The sequence below is a fragment of the Silurus aristotelis genome, assembly GCF_946808225.1.
Source record: "Silurus aristotelis genome assembly, chromosome: 9".
Lineage (NCBI taxonomy): Eukaryota > Metazoa > Chordata > Actinopteri > Siluriformes > Siluridae > Silurus > Silurus aristotelis.
This window is the reverse complement of record NC_139582.1, coordinates 8,553,744-8,570,116: the sequence shown is the minus strand read 5'-3', so window position 1 is coordinate 8,570,116 and position 16,373 is coordinate 8,553,744. Positions and strand designations below refer to the sequence as shown.

The window sequence follows — 16,373 nt, the reverse complement described above, 5'->3', positions numbered from 1 at the left end:
CGTGTATGTGAAATAAACGCGCTAGCATACCGGTCAGCTGACTCTCAGACCTAGCTAACTGGCTAACAACGCTGTGGTGCTGGATGCAGAAATTCTTTTTTTGTTTGTTGTTTTTGTTTCTGTTTTTAACATTTATAAAACACCAAAATCCTTAACATCAAAAGCCTAATGCATTTGAGAGCAATAATCTATTAATTTCTTACTAACAGTTTTATGCTAGCTCATCACACGGCTGTGTAGCTAGCTAGCGACATACCGTAATCTAAGCGTCTGAAGTACTGCACTAAAAATAGACTTTTAATGAAAAAAACTGTCACTGGTTTGTATAAAAGACGGACATCGCAAATAATTATGAATATTCAGGCTCACCTTCAAGTGTTTCACACTGTACCAGGTTCAGGTAATCGCTCTGAGCGAGGATTCCAGCCTTAAAACCTCTCACAAGGCCTTCCAAATAACCATTATCCACGTTAAAATATAACTCCGAAAAAGGCATGATGGTTATTTTTTTATTTATTTATTTGTCTAATGAACGTTAAATGCTGTTGGAAGAAGAGAGTGAGTCTGTGTCTGAGCCTACAGGCCGAACTGCAGCGGAACTGAGCTGCTCATGTGACCGATCACGTGATCTAGATGTCCGCGTCCTAGTCAGTGTCATCAACTCCCAAAGAGATTCACTGTAATGCAGAGATGACATTTGCTAATGCAATATATGAGAAATTGCATTAGCAAAGCTCACCATTTCTAATATACCATAACATTTATTATTTTATGGTGAATTTGCATAAAATGTCATATAAAAAATATAAATGTATTTGATTGTTTAATGTACAAAAAAATGTATGAAATTGTCTGCTATTTTGAAATAATATAATATTTGTCTTTACTTTTCATGCAAAATCAAATCAATCAAGTTTGATTGTTAGCCTTATATAGAAAAAAGTTTGGGCATCCCTGGCATAAACTAACGTGAAGATGGGAGAAAATGGAAAAATATACAGTTACACATTATATATACACTTATCAACCACTTTAATAGGAAAACAGATTGTTTTATTCACATACCTAATTTGCCAATTGTCTTTAAGACAATGCATTAAGCACCCTAATCATTGTCATAGACTCACAAAGATATTAAATACAATGCATAGAGCACAGATGCGCAAACAAGAGGCCGAGGCCAGAGCTGGCCCATGGTGACCTTTGATTTGACCCACCATGCCATATATGACGTGGAAAAAAACATACATCATTTCTAATGTAACATTTAACATGTTATATTTTGAAGCTACAAAAATATAGAATAAATATAGAGAACATTAATTAATGAAACTTTTTTTTTATTTTATGAACATACGTACTTCACGATGCAGGTACAGCCTGCTTCGTGACACTCAACAAACTGCTAATTATGGAGAGATCAAGGTAGTGGTAAACAAACAAAAGGAAATTGTCTGCTGTTTTGAAAGAATATAGTATTATTTAGCTTGTTTAAAGTATGCTGCCGAAAAGATTTATTTTCATGCAACATCAAATCAATCATGTTTGATTTTTAACCCTATATAGGACAATAATTGGGCCTTTTGGAATAGATTAACGTGAGTATGGGCTTAAACAAAAACAATTAGATGGTCATGTTGTATATACACTCAATGACCAGGTCAAGACAGTAAAGCATCTTAGTCACTGTAATAAACTACCAAAAAGATTAAATATAATGTGAAGACAAGAGATGCCCAAGCAAGGGCATGGGGGCAAAGTCAGCCCATGCTAACCCTTGATTTGGCCCACCATGCCAAACTGTATATAGGAGAACTGGAAAAAAGAAGACAAAATGCCACCGAAATTGGTCTGACAAATGCCATAAATGTAAATGTGAAATGTAAATACGTACTTTAAGTTGCAGGTACAGCATGCTTTGTAAAACTCAACAAACTAGGGCTGAAACTATCGATTATTTTAGTAATCGAGTATTTATCGAGTAATCAGACAAAAAGTCATTTTTTTTATTAAAGAGCAATACTAAATATACAAGAGAAATATAAAACAGGTCTCTTAAAATTAGCATGTAATTTGTTTCATGTTTAGAAAAATATAACTTTTATTGCATACAAGAATATCTGTGAAAACTAAACCCATTTTGTGCATTTAATTGCAATATTACATCAAAATGCAAATGCAAATACATAAAAAAGTAATAAATAAAATTATAAAAATCAATTTCAAATTACTTTTAAAAAAGTCCAATCCACTGCACTGAGTTCATGTATTAGTTTGAAATAATCTGAAACTTTGGAAACTTTCTGTTTTTTTCTTTGGCCTAAATCTTCTCCTTGCTTCTCAATGTTTTCTAGACGTTCCTCCATTTTTTTCTGCAGTGTCTTCAGTGTTTACCTGTCCAGAGCGGTGCAGAGTTTAGTGGGTGGTGCATCAGTAATAATGGTCCATGTGGAAGCACAGTGCTTTTTGTGTAGTTAAATGGACTAAACAAAGCATCAAGGCTAATAATTGGCTTTAATTATTTTTTGTATTTGCATTACTCGAGTTATTCAAGGAATCGTTTACCTACAAAAACAGCTAATTATGGTGAGATTGAGGCAGTGACACACAGACAAGAGGAAATTGTCTGCTGCTTTTGAAAGAATATAATATTTGTCACCGTAATGAAACCAAAAATTCTTCAGCTATTTAAAAGTAATCTTAAAAATGCACACTGTGTGTAAACAGCATCCTTTACTTCCTTACTGATGTATAGAATAAAAACACTGAGTTGATGAAAAAGCCATAAGCAATCTTGACCTAAATGTAATGTCTATATAAGTGCTCGACGTGACTTTCCACATAAAAAAAAATAAAATAAATCGGAACCACAATAAACAGGAAATGAGATAAAACTACCTTAATTCGGTCCCACTTAAAGTCTACTAGAGTCAACTAATACGAACAGTTAATGGCTGAAGTACACCTTAGGATAGTAGCTTTCTTTCTGTTTTAGTGGAAATAAGATCCAGTAAATTGTTCCAGGAAAATGGATTGAAGCTGAAATATGTTCAATTTAACAGAATGCAGGTTTTTATGATATGGTGGGTTTAATAGATTCCATAATTTGTTGTGTTTGTGAATTGATCTAATTTTTAGTTAACTAATAAAAAATTATTTATTAGAACAAAGGAGTTTATGAAATTGTAAAAACTCTGTCATCCTCTTTTCCCATCACCCTCTTGACATTAAAAAAAAAACTTTTTACAATTCATATTAGCAGTTCATAAAACATTAACAGGAATCCTGGTAAATCCTAAATTTATGAAAAAAAAAACAAGCAAAAGAGATTTACACTTTATACACTGTATGCAACAATTACAGCCTGTTTTCATATGGATTCAGCATTAAACCCCAGTTCCTGGAGTACAACGCTGCCAACAATCATGGCTGCCACTGACAGCAACTTAAAGCCATTAACATTCACAGAATTACTGACACTCACCTAGAGTTAATTACACCAGAGATGGCAAAGAAATACACACATCCATTTATTTAAGCAGGAGTACAAATGCTCATCTTTTTAAAGACTCTGGTAAAAGCTGAAGTAATGACCAGACTTTTTCACTCAAGATAAAGAAGTATGGGCTCTTATATGTACTTAAGTAAAAATGTCTCTGTTCGCAGTCATGTTTACATCACTGACTCCCCATACCTTTTTGTTGCCTTCTGCCTTGCTCATTGTTAGCTTTATATGTTAGCATACATCTGTGGTGTAAGGAAATGATACACCAGTGGTAGGTTAAAAAAGCCGCCAGAAAAATTTACTTAAGTACAATAACAAAGTTACTGAATAATATTTATATTAAGTTTGTAATCTAGCCTACCAGTGTATATTTATTTATTGCTAGAGACTCAAAGCACATTTGTACGTTGCTCTGGACAAGGGCGTCTGCTAAATGCCGCAAATGTAAATGTAAATGTAACAAAGTATTTGTATTTCTTCACTTCCCACCTCTGAATTACACATAATACATAAGCATCCTCACTGCACCTCTATGCTGTGGATTATATGCTCTGTTTCAGTCATTTCCAAGCAGCTGTACGATTGTTATTATGGTTTTGCCCATGTCTTTTCTAGCTCAGGTTGTTCATTAATCACATGACCATTGCCTGCACCTTGTTCTTGGATTACATTCAATCCTTGTTTTGATTGCCAACATTAATAAAGTCTTGGATACCTGCACTTATGTCCACACCAATTTCTTGTTATCGTAGTTCCTGTCGGTATCACTCATACGCAATTTCATGTTTATCAAAACAAAACCAAAGCAAGAAACATGTTTGGATTTTCATATAATTTAATGTTACTTGATGATTAATATCCTACAAATATTGCTTATACATTACTGCCAATTTCCACAAATTTTCTTGTCAGTCGCTCAAATTCGGACAAAAAGCAAAATAATTATGTAGCTGAGCTGATTGCAGTTAATAGGCAGACCCTTGATCAATTGTATTGACAATCTTTCTGCCTACTGTGTTGTGTCACTTTTAAAACTACCAGACGTCACCAGTCCATGGAAGATAGGCTTTGATGCTTTTGTGAATGTAATGCTCTGTTTATCAAGCTGTAATAAACATCTAATGGAAAAAGAAGAAGCCAATTGGTCATTTTGTACTCTGTTCCGTTCAGCATGCTGCCTAACACGTATACACACACTTAAAAAAAAAATCTAAGTGGCCATAATGGAAAATCCACAAGCGGATCAAAGCTATCTATGTGGTTCTTGTGTGCTAGAAAAACACTCATGTGTGTTAGTTATGTGTCATTCCCAAACAACTAAACTCTCACTTTTAAACAATTCAAGTATGAGAAAGTCAAATTTCCTGCAAAAACACACACACACACACACACACACACACACACACACACACACACACACACACACACACACACACACACACTATCTATCTATCTATCTATCTATCTATCTATCTATCTATCTATCTATCTATCTATCTATCTATCTATCTATCTATCTATCTATTGATTTATCCATCCATCCATCCATCCATCCATCCATCCATCCATCCATCCATCCATCCATCCATCCATCCATCCATCCATCCATCCATCCATCCATCCATCCATCCATCCATCCATCCATCTATCTATCTATCTATCTAAACAATTTTGTCAGGTTTTTTGTTTGTTTGTATTTTGAGGGGGGGTGGAGATGGAGATTGGAAATTATGTGAGAAATAAACAGAAAGAGACAATTTTTATTGCTGAGCCAAATACTCGGAGGTCTGACTCACTGAAAAAAGACTGAATTTCCATCACTAGCATATGTATGTGTGTGAATGAAAAGAGCACAATGTAAGAGATTAAACCCCCACCCACTGATTAGGATCATGTGGCCCCACTCCTCCTACTTCATGGAGGCTTAAAAACAAGAGTTGGGTACACACCCTGAACCAGAGGTGAAGAAGTCTGCAGGTAGGCAAGATCACCACATACACGCTAACACATATACATTTATATAGACGCATTAACAGGCATAAAAAAAAAAAACACCTGGCACATAGCTTCTGGCTTACTTTTGTCAGTTGGTAGACATGATATATAGGTGAAAAACATTTCTTGCAGTAAACTGGCTTTTTATTGTCCTGGGTTAAATTACATGGCTGATAAATTTAGACCCCAGACACAATTAGCTCATTTCAGTCTGCTAAGCATAAATTTTTAAGTATCTTTTTACAGTGGCTTCACACTAGATGCATTACATATGGATAGATAATAATTATAATGAGGTCATTGGCATCGTCATGGAGTTTTTCTCATTACTGCAAATTGTAGCTCTCCATTAGAGCATGAAATTCTGATTTTGATGACTGTCCTTTGCCTCTAAAACCTCGTCTCAATACAGTGAATAGGCAGCCTGCTGACAGTGTAGAGGAAACATTTGTGACTAAGTGGTCATGTTGAGTGTCATGATCTTCAGCTGGTTGAGTCTCAGCACCGTCCGTGTGGCGTCAGGTCTTGTCCGTACTAACCGCCTGGAGGTCTCGCATCCGAGCCTGAGGAGGACAGATACCTCGTTTTTCCCTGGCATTGGTAAGTGACATATTTCAGCATATTTTGTACAAGGAGCAATTATGTGTATACATTTATTTTTTTGAAGGGCTTACTAGCATTGAGTTTTGTTATATATGTTAAGGAATGTCTCATGAAGTTAAGAACTGCCTTAAAACTATAAAAAAAACTTGCGATTTTCCAACATATTGCTGAAGTGAAAATGCCGTTTTAAATAAAAATACATCTAAGTACTCTTACTGAAGTACTATTACAGACTGACACTCATGACTTCTTTTGTATAGCTGTACAAGATTCAGCTCCTGCAGTGGACACGGTACAACTTCGAATTGATTCAGTGGAGGAACAGCTGATGGTGGATCCTATTTCTTATGATGAGGTAGGCGTAATTTTTACTTAATCCTTATGCACTCTTTACTGTTTAGAGACAAAGGGATGCTTTAGTAATAAAGTGCATTTTAACAGGCACAGAGAGGCCACAATATTGATCATGTACTGACGCACAGACCGGCACATTAAATTCCCTTATTCCTCTTCTTCTTTTTTTAACTTCTTCTTCTTCTACTTCTTCTTCTTATTTTTCTTCTTCTTGTTCTTCTTCTTCTTATTATTATTATTATTATTATTATTATTATTAGCAGTAGTAGTAGTAGTAGTAGTAGTAGTAGTATCAGTAGTATTAGTATTGTTGTTGTTGGTGTGTGTGTGTGTGTGTGTGTGTGTGTGTGTGTGTGTGTGTGTGTGTGTGTGTGTGTGTGTGTGTGTGTTTGTGTGTGTGTGTGTGTCAAGAAAGCCTGTGATCAGTGATGGTGAGAGTGATACAGAAAGAAAGAAAGGAGCTTGTTGTTGTCATGTGGTGAGATCAGTTATAGTTGATAACAATAAAATCAGCCTAAGCCTGCTTAAGTAACTGGACCTCCCTGTACATATCTCAAGAAACCACATATTAGTACTCGTAATAGCTCAAAATAATTTGCTAATTAACAAATTAGCTTTTAGGAATAATGGCTGCTACTTAGAATTTAATGCTGAATTTATTTGTATAAACAGCTATTCTATAATACATTTTTTTATAGAGCAAACATTTCATAGCTTGCTTATTCCACCATGATGATTAATCTTAAGTTTGCATCCCAAACCATACAATAGACACTAATTAGTCTGCATCGGAAAAATCAGATGAATGACATGAACCAGATCCACTGCGCTAAGTAATACACAGTGTGAAGAACAAACCTGTAAAATGTTCTCAAGTATTTTATTACTTAATCTGTGCTTTCTGTGTATTTGTAAGCAAATCTGTGTGTTTTAAGCACGAGGTACATTAAAATAAAGCTTGGTATGTCTACTTGAATAAATAGCATGTATAATCATTATTCCTTTATATCAATTTGAATGTATTCAATATAATCTTTTTTTTTATTATTTATTACATAAATTGACTAAAATCAAAGATGACCAGGATCAGTTGTGCAACTTTTGTTAAGTACGATAAGATAAGATAAGATAAGATAAGATAAGATAAGATAAGATAAGATAAGATATACATTTATTCGTCCCACAGTGGGTACATTTCTCTGTTACAGCAGCAAAGGAAAAGAAATGTGCTAATATGTAAAAATAGAAAAAGTAGAAAAAGTAGAAACATCATACAGTCTATAGTATATACACAACATAAAGTATAAATACAAAAGTAATGAGGGTTGGGTATAAAAGCTGACCTCTCAGTATCCACAGGATATGGCAGATACAGTACAGCTCCAAAGGAGAGGCACACGTTCACCAGGCCGCTGTATTCCACACCAGCAGTCATGCCTGGGCCACCAGCTGCCCTGCTGCGACTCGTGTGATACCTGCTATTGTCGCTTTTTCAAAGCCTTCTGTTACTGCCGCAGCATGGACCACACTTGTAAACACAGGCGTGCCTAGCACTCATAACACTGCTCCTGCAGTAGGGGCTGGGTTACAGATGATGTGCAGAAATAAATCATATGCCAATGCACATTTGTTAGTATGCACAAGAATCCATAATGGTACTGCTTTACATTAAAGTGGCCTGAATTAACATAAAACTAATCAGGAACTTAACAGTTATGAGCAAATATTATTTAAAAATTAATCAATCAGCATCTACATTAACAATAATAGTTGTAGGTTGGTGGTTGAGCATTGGACTTAGCGTCAGAAGGTCATGAGTTCAAATCCCAGCCCCACCAATCTGCCTCTGCTGGGCATTTGTGCAAGAACCCTAACCTATGATTCTATATATCAGATAATTGCAAGATGCATTGGATAAGGCTGTTTGCCAAAATTATAATAATGTAAACTTTTAAAGACATGATGAATAGATTAGTTTATACCAACATTTCTCAACACAGTTAAGGAACATTTATAAAAAATGTTGTGAAGGTGTTAACCTTAAACTTTATTAATATTTTATGTTTTCATTTCAACAAATGAGGTAAATAATATTATTATGTAAAGGAAACCTTAATGTGAAGTGTACCATTCATGATAAACATGCCAAAATATACATTTACTCACAGGCCTAAACTCAGATCATCAGTGCAACATGCAGACAAAAAATGTCTATGAATTGTTGTAATTGTTTATACATGTACAAATATATATGTGAAAATGGTGTCCTTTTTTTTTTTACATTGTTAAAGCAAATTGGTATGCAGAACTACATTTTATTATTTATAATTTTTAATGTAATATAATCTATATAATTGTGTGTCATTAATAAATAATAGGCAAAGCACATGGCTGTGTTTTTGGTAAATACTTTTTAAAAACAGATTTCTAGATCCCATTTCTAGATCTACAACAAAGTAATAATATCTCAAAATGTATTCTGCAATGTGATACTAATTAACATGACTATCACCTGAATGTTGTTATTCTTTGTTGTTACATTTTATGTTATTATTTGTAGAATATCAGAACAGAAGTTAAATTCAATGAAACCTTTTTTTTATCCAATTCGATCCAATTCATGCAGTCATGGAACTTTATAATACAGCACTGCAATATCTTGTCAATGTGAAGTACGTGGCATTGCCCCAGAAACAATCAACCACAGCCTGACATCACCCTGAAAATAGTTTAAAGAGTGAATTCTCTTGGTGGTTTGATGGATATGGTGCTTCATCACGTATGCCATAGCTTATAAAGCTGCCAGAAGCTCCAGCACAATTAATTTCCTCAATGGTCCTGCTCTCCCAGTGATGTTTGTATTCATCTTTTAACAGTAGGGCCTCAGATGTTAGAATGTTAGAACAAAATAAGTGTGAAAAGACAGCATGCTACATAAAAATTTAGAATTTCTATGTATTTTTATTATATTGTATACTGCATTAAACCATAGTACAACATGCCTGCAGGTTTACTTTTAAGCCCAATATTATTCTCTCTTTATATACAGATTCTGCCACAAACAATTATTGTTATAAAAGATATGAAAATCACACTACAAAGGGCAAACCTAGGTTATGCAGAGCACAATTGCCCAAATTTATATGTATATAATGAACAACCAGTTAGGTTAAAACAAAAAACATTACATAAATTTTAAAATAAATAAATTCAGAAATAAATATAAAAAAATATCTCCATAGAAGCAGTGCTAAATTTTTGAGTTGAGCCTACTGGGCCCAAACACCTCCCTCTGTAACTGGATCCTGGACTTCCTGACTGAGAGACCTCAGTCAGTCCGGATCAGAAACAGCATCTCCAGCACCACCACACTGAGCACTGGGGCACCCCACATTACGACTGTGTAGCAATGCACAGCTCAAATCTCATCATCAAGTTCGCGGATGACACGACCGTGGTGGGTTTCATCAGCAAGAATGATGAGTCAGCATACAGAGAGGAGGTGCAACAGTTAACAGCCTGATGTGGAGCCAACAACCTGTCTCTAAACGTTGACAAAACTAAAGAGATGGTTGTTGACTTCAGGAGAACACAGAGTGACCATTCTCCACTGATTATCGATGAATCCTCCGCGGACATCGTCAAGAGCACCAAATTCCTTGGTTCTCACTTGGCGGCTAGCCTCACCTGGTCACCAGCTCCATCACCAAAAAAGCCCAGCAGTGTCTCTGATTCCTGAGAAGGCTGAGGAAAGCCCATCTCCCTGCAATGATTCCATCCATCCAGGAACGGAGAGCAGTGACACGGGCATAGACTGCAGGTATGGAGGTGTTACACATGCCACTGCCCCAAGATACGATACCCACCAAAGTCCAAGCATTATTCTTCTCACACACCAGAGGGCCACCAGAATCACCCTGAAAACACAGGTGTTTTAGTTAATTAGAACCTTTAGTTATAACCCATATTATGGGTTTATTGGTTATTACAATATTATGTCTTACCATGCAGGAAGAGACTCCACTGGCTCCAGCACAAATCATTAAATCACTGATTTTATTGCCCCAGTGACGGCGGCAGTCATCATTGATCAGAAGGGGCAGAGAGGCCTGCTGAAGAACAGTGGGGGTGTCGGGAGCTGTTACACAATTATGAAGTAAAAGAGTTAAAACATGACAAATCTGAAAGGAAAGGAAATTAAAAGTTGAGTATGACATCCACTCAGGAGATTTATCTCCTATGAGTACTAACCACATATTCTTGACTAATTACTTCACACACTTCCAGTACAAAGTTTTAGTTAGTTTAAGTTTTGACATCTTGGGAAACACTGGTCACGGGGTATGAATACACCCTAAATGGGATACCAGTACATGCACAGAAACATTGGGACACACAACTAGGGACAATTTAGCAAACATAGCCCACCTACTGGCATGTTTGTTGTCCATGCACCCCAGAGAATAACATATGAAATGTTAAAAATGTGGGCTGTGAGGTAGCGACAAAACTTTCTACAAAAGCTGCAGCTATTCAGGTATTCTTACAGTTTTTCTCAACTGTTTTCAGTCATTTCTCACAACAGAACTGCATTTCTCAAAACTACTCGTCCCACCGTCAGAACCTGTTTTCAGTTCTTCATATCACATCAGCAATGTCTTGTTGTTTTTATCAATTTGCAATTGCTTTTGGACAACATGCAAATGGTTCTGTATATCTGTCAGCTGCTTTTGACAATTCTTGTTGCTTTTGTCCTGCTGTGCAAAATAACTTGTCCTGGTTCTCAACTGAAATGTCACAACCACCAAACCAATTAGTGTTTTTCTCAGGTTGGAAGTCTGTACTATCAAAATGAGTGAACATGTTTTCAGAATTGTATGTCTGTACAGATTTCTACAAATTGTGAGTACATGTTTGCTAAGAAATATGTCCAGAATTGACAAATTGCTCTCAGGTGAGTCTTAACCTTCGTTAACAAAGAGAAACATGTGCAACTCTAGATTAACCAATGATCAACCAGTTCTGTGAAATAGCTCAGAGGTGCAACTCATGAAGACTGATTTGGCAGGGTCACATATATATACAGTGCACAACACAAGTGTTCCCCTTTCTGATAATGGAAGCTGAAGGAAGAAGAAGAGGATTACGACTGCGTGGTGGAAGAGTACAGAGACACAGAAGAGGAAGGGGTATTAGATGCCAAAGATACACAGCGATTTCAGATGAAATCAGGGCCACACTGGTGGATCACGTTATCAATCATGGCCTTAGAATAGAAGAGGCTGGCCGAAGGGTGCAGCCAAATGTTGGAAGAACAACTGTGTCATCAATAATTCAAACATTTCGTAGAGAGAACAGGTATGTAATGTACTGTATAGTACAGTAATACTGTAGACTTACTGTTACATATACTGTAACACACCTTAGGTTTTCCATGCATACAGTATTCTTAGTTATTTACTGTATGAATCAAAATCCTGTGATCCTTATACTTCTATAATTTACAATATATTTTCTCATGTAGGACTGCAAGACAACCTCGCAGGGGTGGCAGAGGGCCCCTTTTCACACCTCAGCAGGAGGAAGCAATTTGCAACATGGTTATGTCTAACAATGCCATAAGACTAAGGAAGATACAAAGTGCTATTGTTGAAGACAACAGTATCTTTGAAAATATACAATCTGTGAGGATTTCAACTATAGACAAGGTCTTGAAAAGACGTGTAATCACCATGAAGCAGCTGTACAATGTACCCTTTGAAAGAAATGCTGACAGAGTGAAAGAGCTACGACTCCAGTTTGTACAGGTATGTTGTATACCAACTATACTGTAAGAGTAACTTCTACACATTTAATATTGGCAGAACTTAATAGATCTTTACATTTGATATAGCTGTAAACAATGAAGACAAATACAGTAATTTATGCACACTGTGTTTTTTCTGGTATATAGCGCATAATGGAAATGGAATCTAGAGAACCACTTCACAACTTCATATACTTGGATGAGGCTGGCTTCAACCTGGCCAAAGGCAGAAGGCGTGGTAGAAATCTAATCAGCCAAAAAGCTACTGTTGATGTCCCAGGCCAACGTGGAGGAAACATCACTATGTGTACTGCTATTTCAGACCAAGGTGTGCTAGCTCATATTCGTATTATGGGACCGTACAACACACAGCATCTCCTTACATTCTTAGACAATCTCTATAGAAATATGATTCCTGAAGATGAGAGGGACCTCAATCGAGATGATCTACCAAAGTATGTAGTATTTTGTGACAATGCCAGTTTCCAACTCTAAAAAACATCCGGCAGTGTTTTTTCCACCACCGCAGGATGCTGATTGAATTGCTTCCACCCTACTCCCAGTTCCTGAACCCAATTGAAGAGTTTTTTTCGGCTTGGAGGTGGAAGGTTTATGATCATCAGCCACATACACGAATGACACTGCTGGCTGCTATGGATGCAGCATGTGAGGACATCTCAGCAGATGCATGCAGAGGCTGGATTAGGCACTCAAGAAGATTCTTTTCACCATGCATAGCAAGGGAAAATATATGTTGTGATGTGGATGAGAATCTGTGGCCCAACAGAGAGGACCGACATGACGGCTAGGAAAACTGCCATATAATTTCACCTTTACCTTCTGTACATGTATAGTTTTTCCCACTTTGTCTTTTTCAGGTTTGAAAAAAATTGTTGGTAAATAGCCTATGTGTAGTTTCCTTTGTTTTCTGTATGTAAGTACCACTATTGACAGTACAGTAAAAATGTGAATACAGTGTGATCTTTTGTTTCGATTCTTCCATATACTGTTACGTGAGTCGATGTTGATTGGTTAACTGAGGTTAGATGGAATCAATCAGAAAAATTATCTGTTCATACCATGTAAATTACTTTAACACCTGGTTGATGCACAATGGTTTGCAAGAGTAACTTCTTTTTTTTACCGGAGGGACACTGTAAATTATGACACACACCAGTTCGGTAATTTAGTAGTTTCTAGTCATCAAAACCTGACTTGAGTATAATTAAAATAACTAAAACTGAGTATGATTATCAACTGACAACATGACTAATAATTTTGCCTGTCACGTTCACATTGTTGAAACAATGACATGGGATTCTGCTGCCTCTGACACAATGATTGATGAAAAAACACGCTTTTGCACGATAGACAAAGCATTTTGAGCAGGTGACGCGTATTTTCCGGTTATCCACTATGTTGTGCAGTTTGTACGTGTTGTTTTGAGAAATGCACTTGAAGATCTAAAAACTTTAATTTTGATCTGAGAAATGACTGAAAGCAGTTGAGAAAAACTGTAATATTAGTTAAAGAGATAGTAGTAGTAGTGGTAGTAGAAGTAGTAGTAGTAGTAGTAGTAGTAAAGCATGTGATAAGTGATATAATGAAGGTACCGTTGTATCTGGTCAGACCCCATCCTGAAGTCACACACTGCATGCCACCAGGGAAGTTGTCACTGCTCTCAGCCACACACCGGAAACACATGAGCATTGAGCTGAGCAGGAGAAGCGAGCTTGATGAGAAGGATGTCGTTGTTGATGGTCATTGGGTTGTACTGCTGGTGTTTAAAAACCTGGCCATTGGATCACAGCGGGTAAAAGCCATGGTTAGTTTAAAACTTGAAACAGCAGTCGATTTAATTAATCAATTTGTGAGATTCACTGAAATATCTTATGTTAGAATTAAATGAATTCAAGCGCACCTTGGCAATCCTTATGGTCTGGATGGGCTCAGCATTGGAAGAACGATCATGCTCTCCCAGGATCACACGATGGTAAGTCCTGGTACAAAAATCTGATAGAGAAAGAATTCAATTAGTAATAAACTTGAGTGTGTTAAAAATATGTCAAGTGTTACTTTAGTCTTTAGCACTTAGTATTTATGTGAGCTTGTGAAATTATCCACACAAGAAAGAGTGAGGCTTAGGCATACCCTGTTCTTTTATTTTTCTTTATATAGAAAAAATATATATATATATATATATATATATATATATATATATATATATATATATATATATATATATATATATATATATATATATTTATGTATAATGATAATCTTAGAACAAGACTTACATCACATTGCAGTGGGCAGCAGACACAACCCACCATTCATTGATCAGGGAGCCACCGCAAAAATGGAAACCAGTTTGGTCCTGTAACCACAAAAAATTACAAAAATATTTCTTGGACAACATTCATCTCGCATTTATTTCACTGTACAGACAAAACAAAAAAATTACTAAAAATCATTTTAAATATATATTATTTTTGTTTTAATATGTATATTTTGTTAACTTTGGTAAAATGAGAAAAGATACCATACACCATACCTGCAGTGACACCTGCCAGGGCCAGGAATGAGGAACTGCCTCCTCACCTTTTACAATCCTGGAATACCCAGTGATGACTGGAGTTACAGCAGGAGCTCCACAGCCTGAGAGACAGATATACACATTACATTTTTAGTACCTTTTTTTTTTCTTTTTACAAAATTTTAAAAGCACAACAGTAAATGAGATTCCCTACACCTTACCATAGGCAGCACTGACAATAGCAACGCAGGAGAGGATCCTAAGGAGAGCCATGATTTTAGCTTCACTCTGCTTCAGTCTGAGGACATTTTATGTACCTCACACCAGGCCCTAAACATAATATCTTATCTCAAACCTGTGGGATAATGTACAGCTTGTAAAGGAAGCAAAGTTGTTGTTTTTTTGGAAAGTCTGCATATGTCTTTTGTCCTTGAAATCAATCTTTTCACAGACATGCCAAAATCACATATTATAAATGAGATAAGATTCAGCTTAATATTGTAAAAATAATAGATGAGTAAAGACACATATGAGTAAAGACACATAACACACGTAGCTAGATAACCGGACAGACGGACGGATGGACGGACGGACAGACTGACGGACAGAGAGAGAGAGAGAGAGAGAGAGATAGATAGATAGATAGATAGATAGATAGATAGATAGATAGATAGATAGATAGATAGATAGATAGATAGATAGATAGATAGACAGACAGACAGACAGACAGACAGACAGACAGACAGACAGACAGACAGACAGACAGACAGACCTCCCCATTTATCCAGGCTTGGGACCAGACTTAGAGTGCACTGCCTCGTGCAACCCTAATGGCTGGTTTAGTATGTCTACATTGGACTATTCAAATAAATTGTTACCAAATCCTTGAGATTGCTTGTTACATGTTTGTGTTTCCAAGTAACCATCTGTTAATTTCCCACACAATGTGTATTACAAAAGTGCAGCTGTATTCATTCGTACAAATACGTGAATTTGTGTCTCTTCATTTACTTTTTTCCTGCTTTTTATATATAATTTTTTTTACATGCACACTTTTAGATATGTGTCTGTTTCCATTAACATATAACTGTACAAAAGTCACTAACAGATTTTTTTCATGCTGATTCTCTTAGAATGTTACAGTTTATGGCCTGTGCATTTTCTCATCTCTAAGCTGTACACTGTGTGCATAATGTGCATGGTTTAATTATAGTGCATATTCCTTTAGAAAAACAGTATAGGGATACAATGACTACATGTATATTTACTTCTATTGTATTATTATTATCACCATAATTTGATTCATTAATTAGTTTTTTGTTTGTTTCTTTGTTTATGCCTTCTTTGTACCAACAGTTGAAAAAGAATATATGAGTCTGATGGTTAGGTGTTTTAGCCTTATAGTGTATTATAAGACTTGTAAGACTTACTGTCCCTGTGAATGATTTATTAATATAGAGATAATAACTTACATTAAAGTATGTAACTGTTTGGATTCCTTTCAGAATAACTATATATAATATCATATAATTTCTAATTTATGTCACTGTTTTGAGGTTGTCATTTGTCTCGCC

At 36.0% G+C, this 16,373-nt stretch overlaps 3 protein-coding genes across 3 annotated transcripts in view; 1 reads left to right on the top strand and 2 right to left on the bottom strand.

Moving 5' to 3' along the window:
• atp6v0d1 (ATPase H+ transporting V0 subunit d1) overlaps positions 1–686 on the bottom strand; it is an 11,615-nt gene extending 10,929 nt beyond the window's left edge. Inside the window, exon 1 of the mRNA XM_083550232.1 lies at positions 370–686. Coding sequence (XP_083406358.1) covers positions 370–496 — 127 coding nt within the window. The 5' untranslated portion in view covers positions 497–686. The remainder of the gene's footprint in view (positions 1–369) is intronic.
• The window catches only part of agrp (agouti related neuropeptide), a 103,824-nt gene extending 94,981 nt beyond the window's left edge, over positions 1–8,843 (top strand). Inside the window, exons 2-4 of the mRNA XM_083550254.1 lie at positions 5,910–6,100; positions 6,364–6,458; positions 7,817–8,843. Coding sequence (XP_083406380.1) covers positions 5,965–6,100; positions 6,364–6,458; positions 7,817–8,008 — 423 coding nt within the window. The 5' untranslated portion in view covers positions 5,910–5,964 and the 3' untranslated portion in view covers positions 8,009–8,843. The remainder of the gene's footprint in view (positions 1–5,909; positions 6,101–6,363; positions 6,459–7,816) is intronic.
• A 1,297-nt stretch (positions 8,844–10,140) lies between these two features.
• On the bottom strand, positions 10,141–15,197 carry LOC310731562 (chymotrypsin A-like; the record flags this gene model as incomplete). Its single annotated transcript, XM_083551220.1, is given in 8 exon segments — positions 10,141–10,374; positions 10,462–10,595; positions 13,877–13,950; positions 13,952–14,055; positions 14,185–14,263; positions 14,561–14,640; positions 14,818–14,921; positions 15,021–15,197. Coding segments are annotated over 8 exon segments (861 nt in total). The 5' UTR covers positions 15,073–15,197.
• Between the last annotated feature and the right edge of the window lie 1,176 nt (positions 15,198–16,373).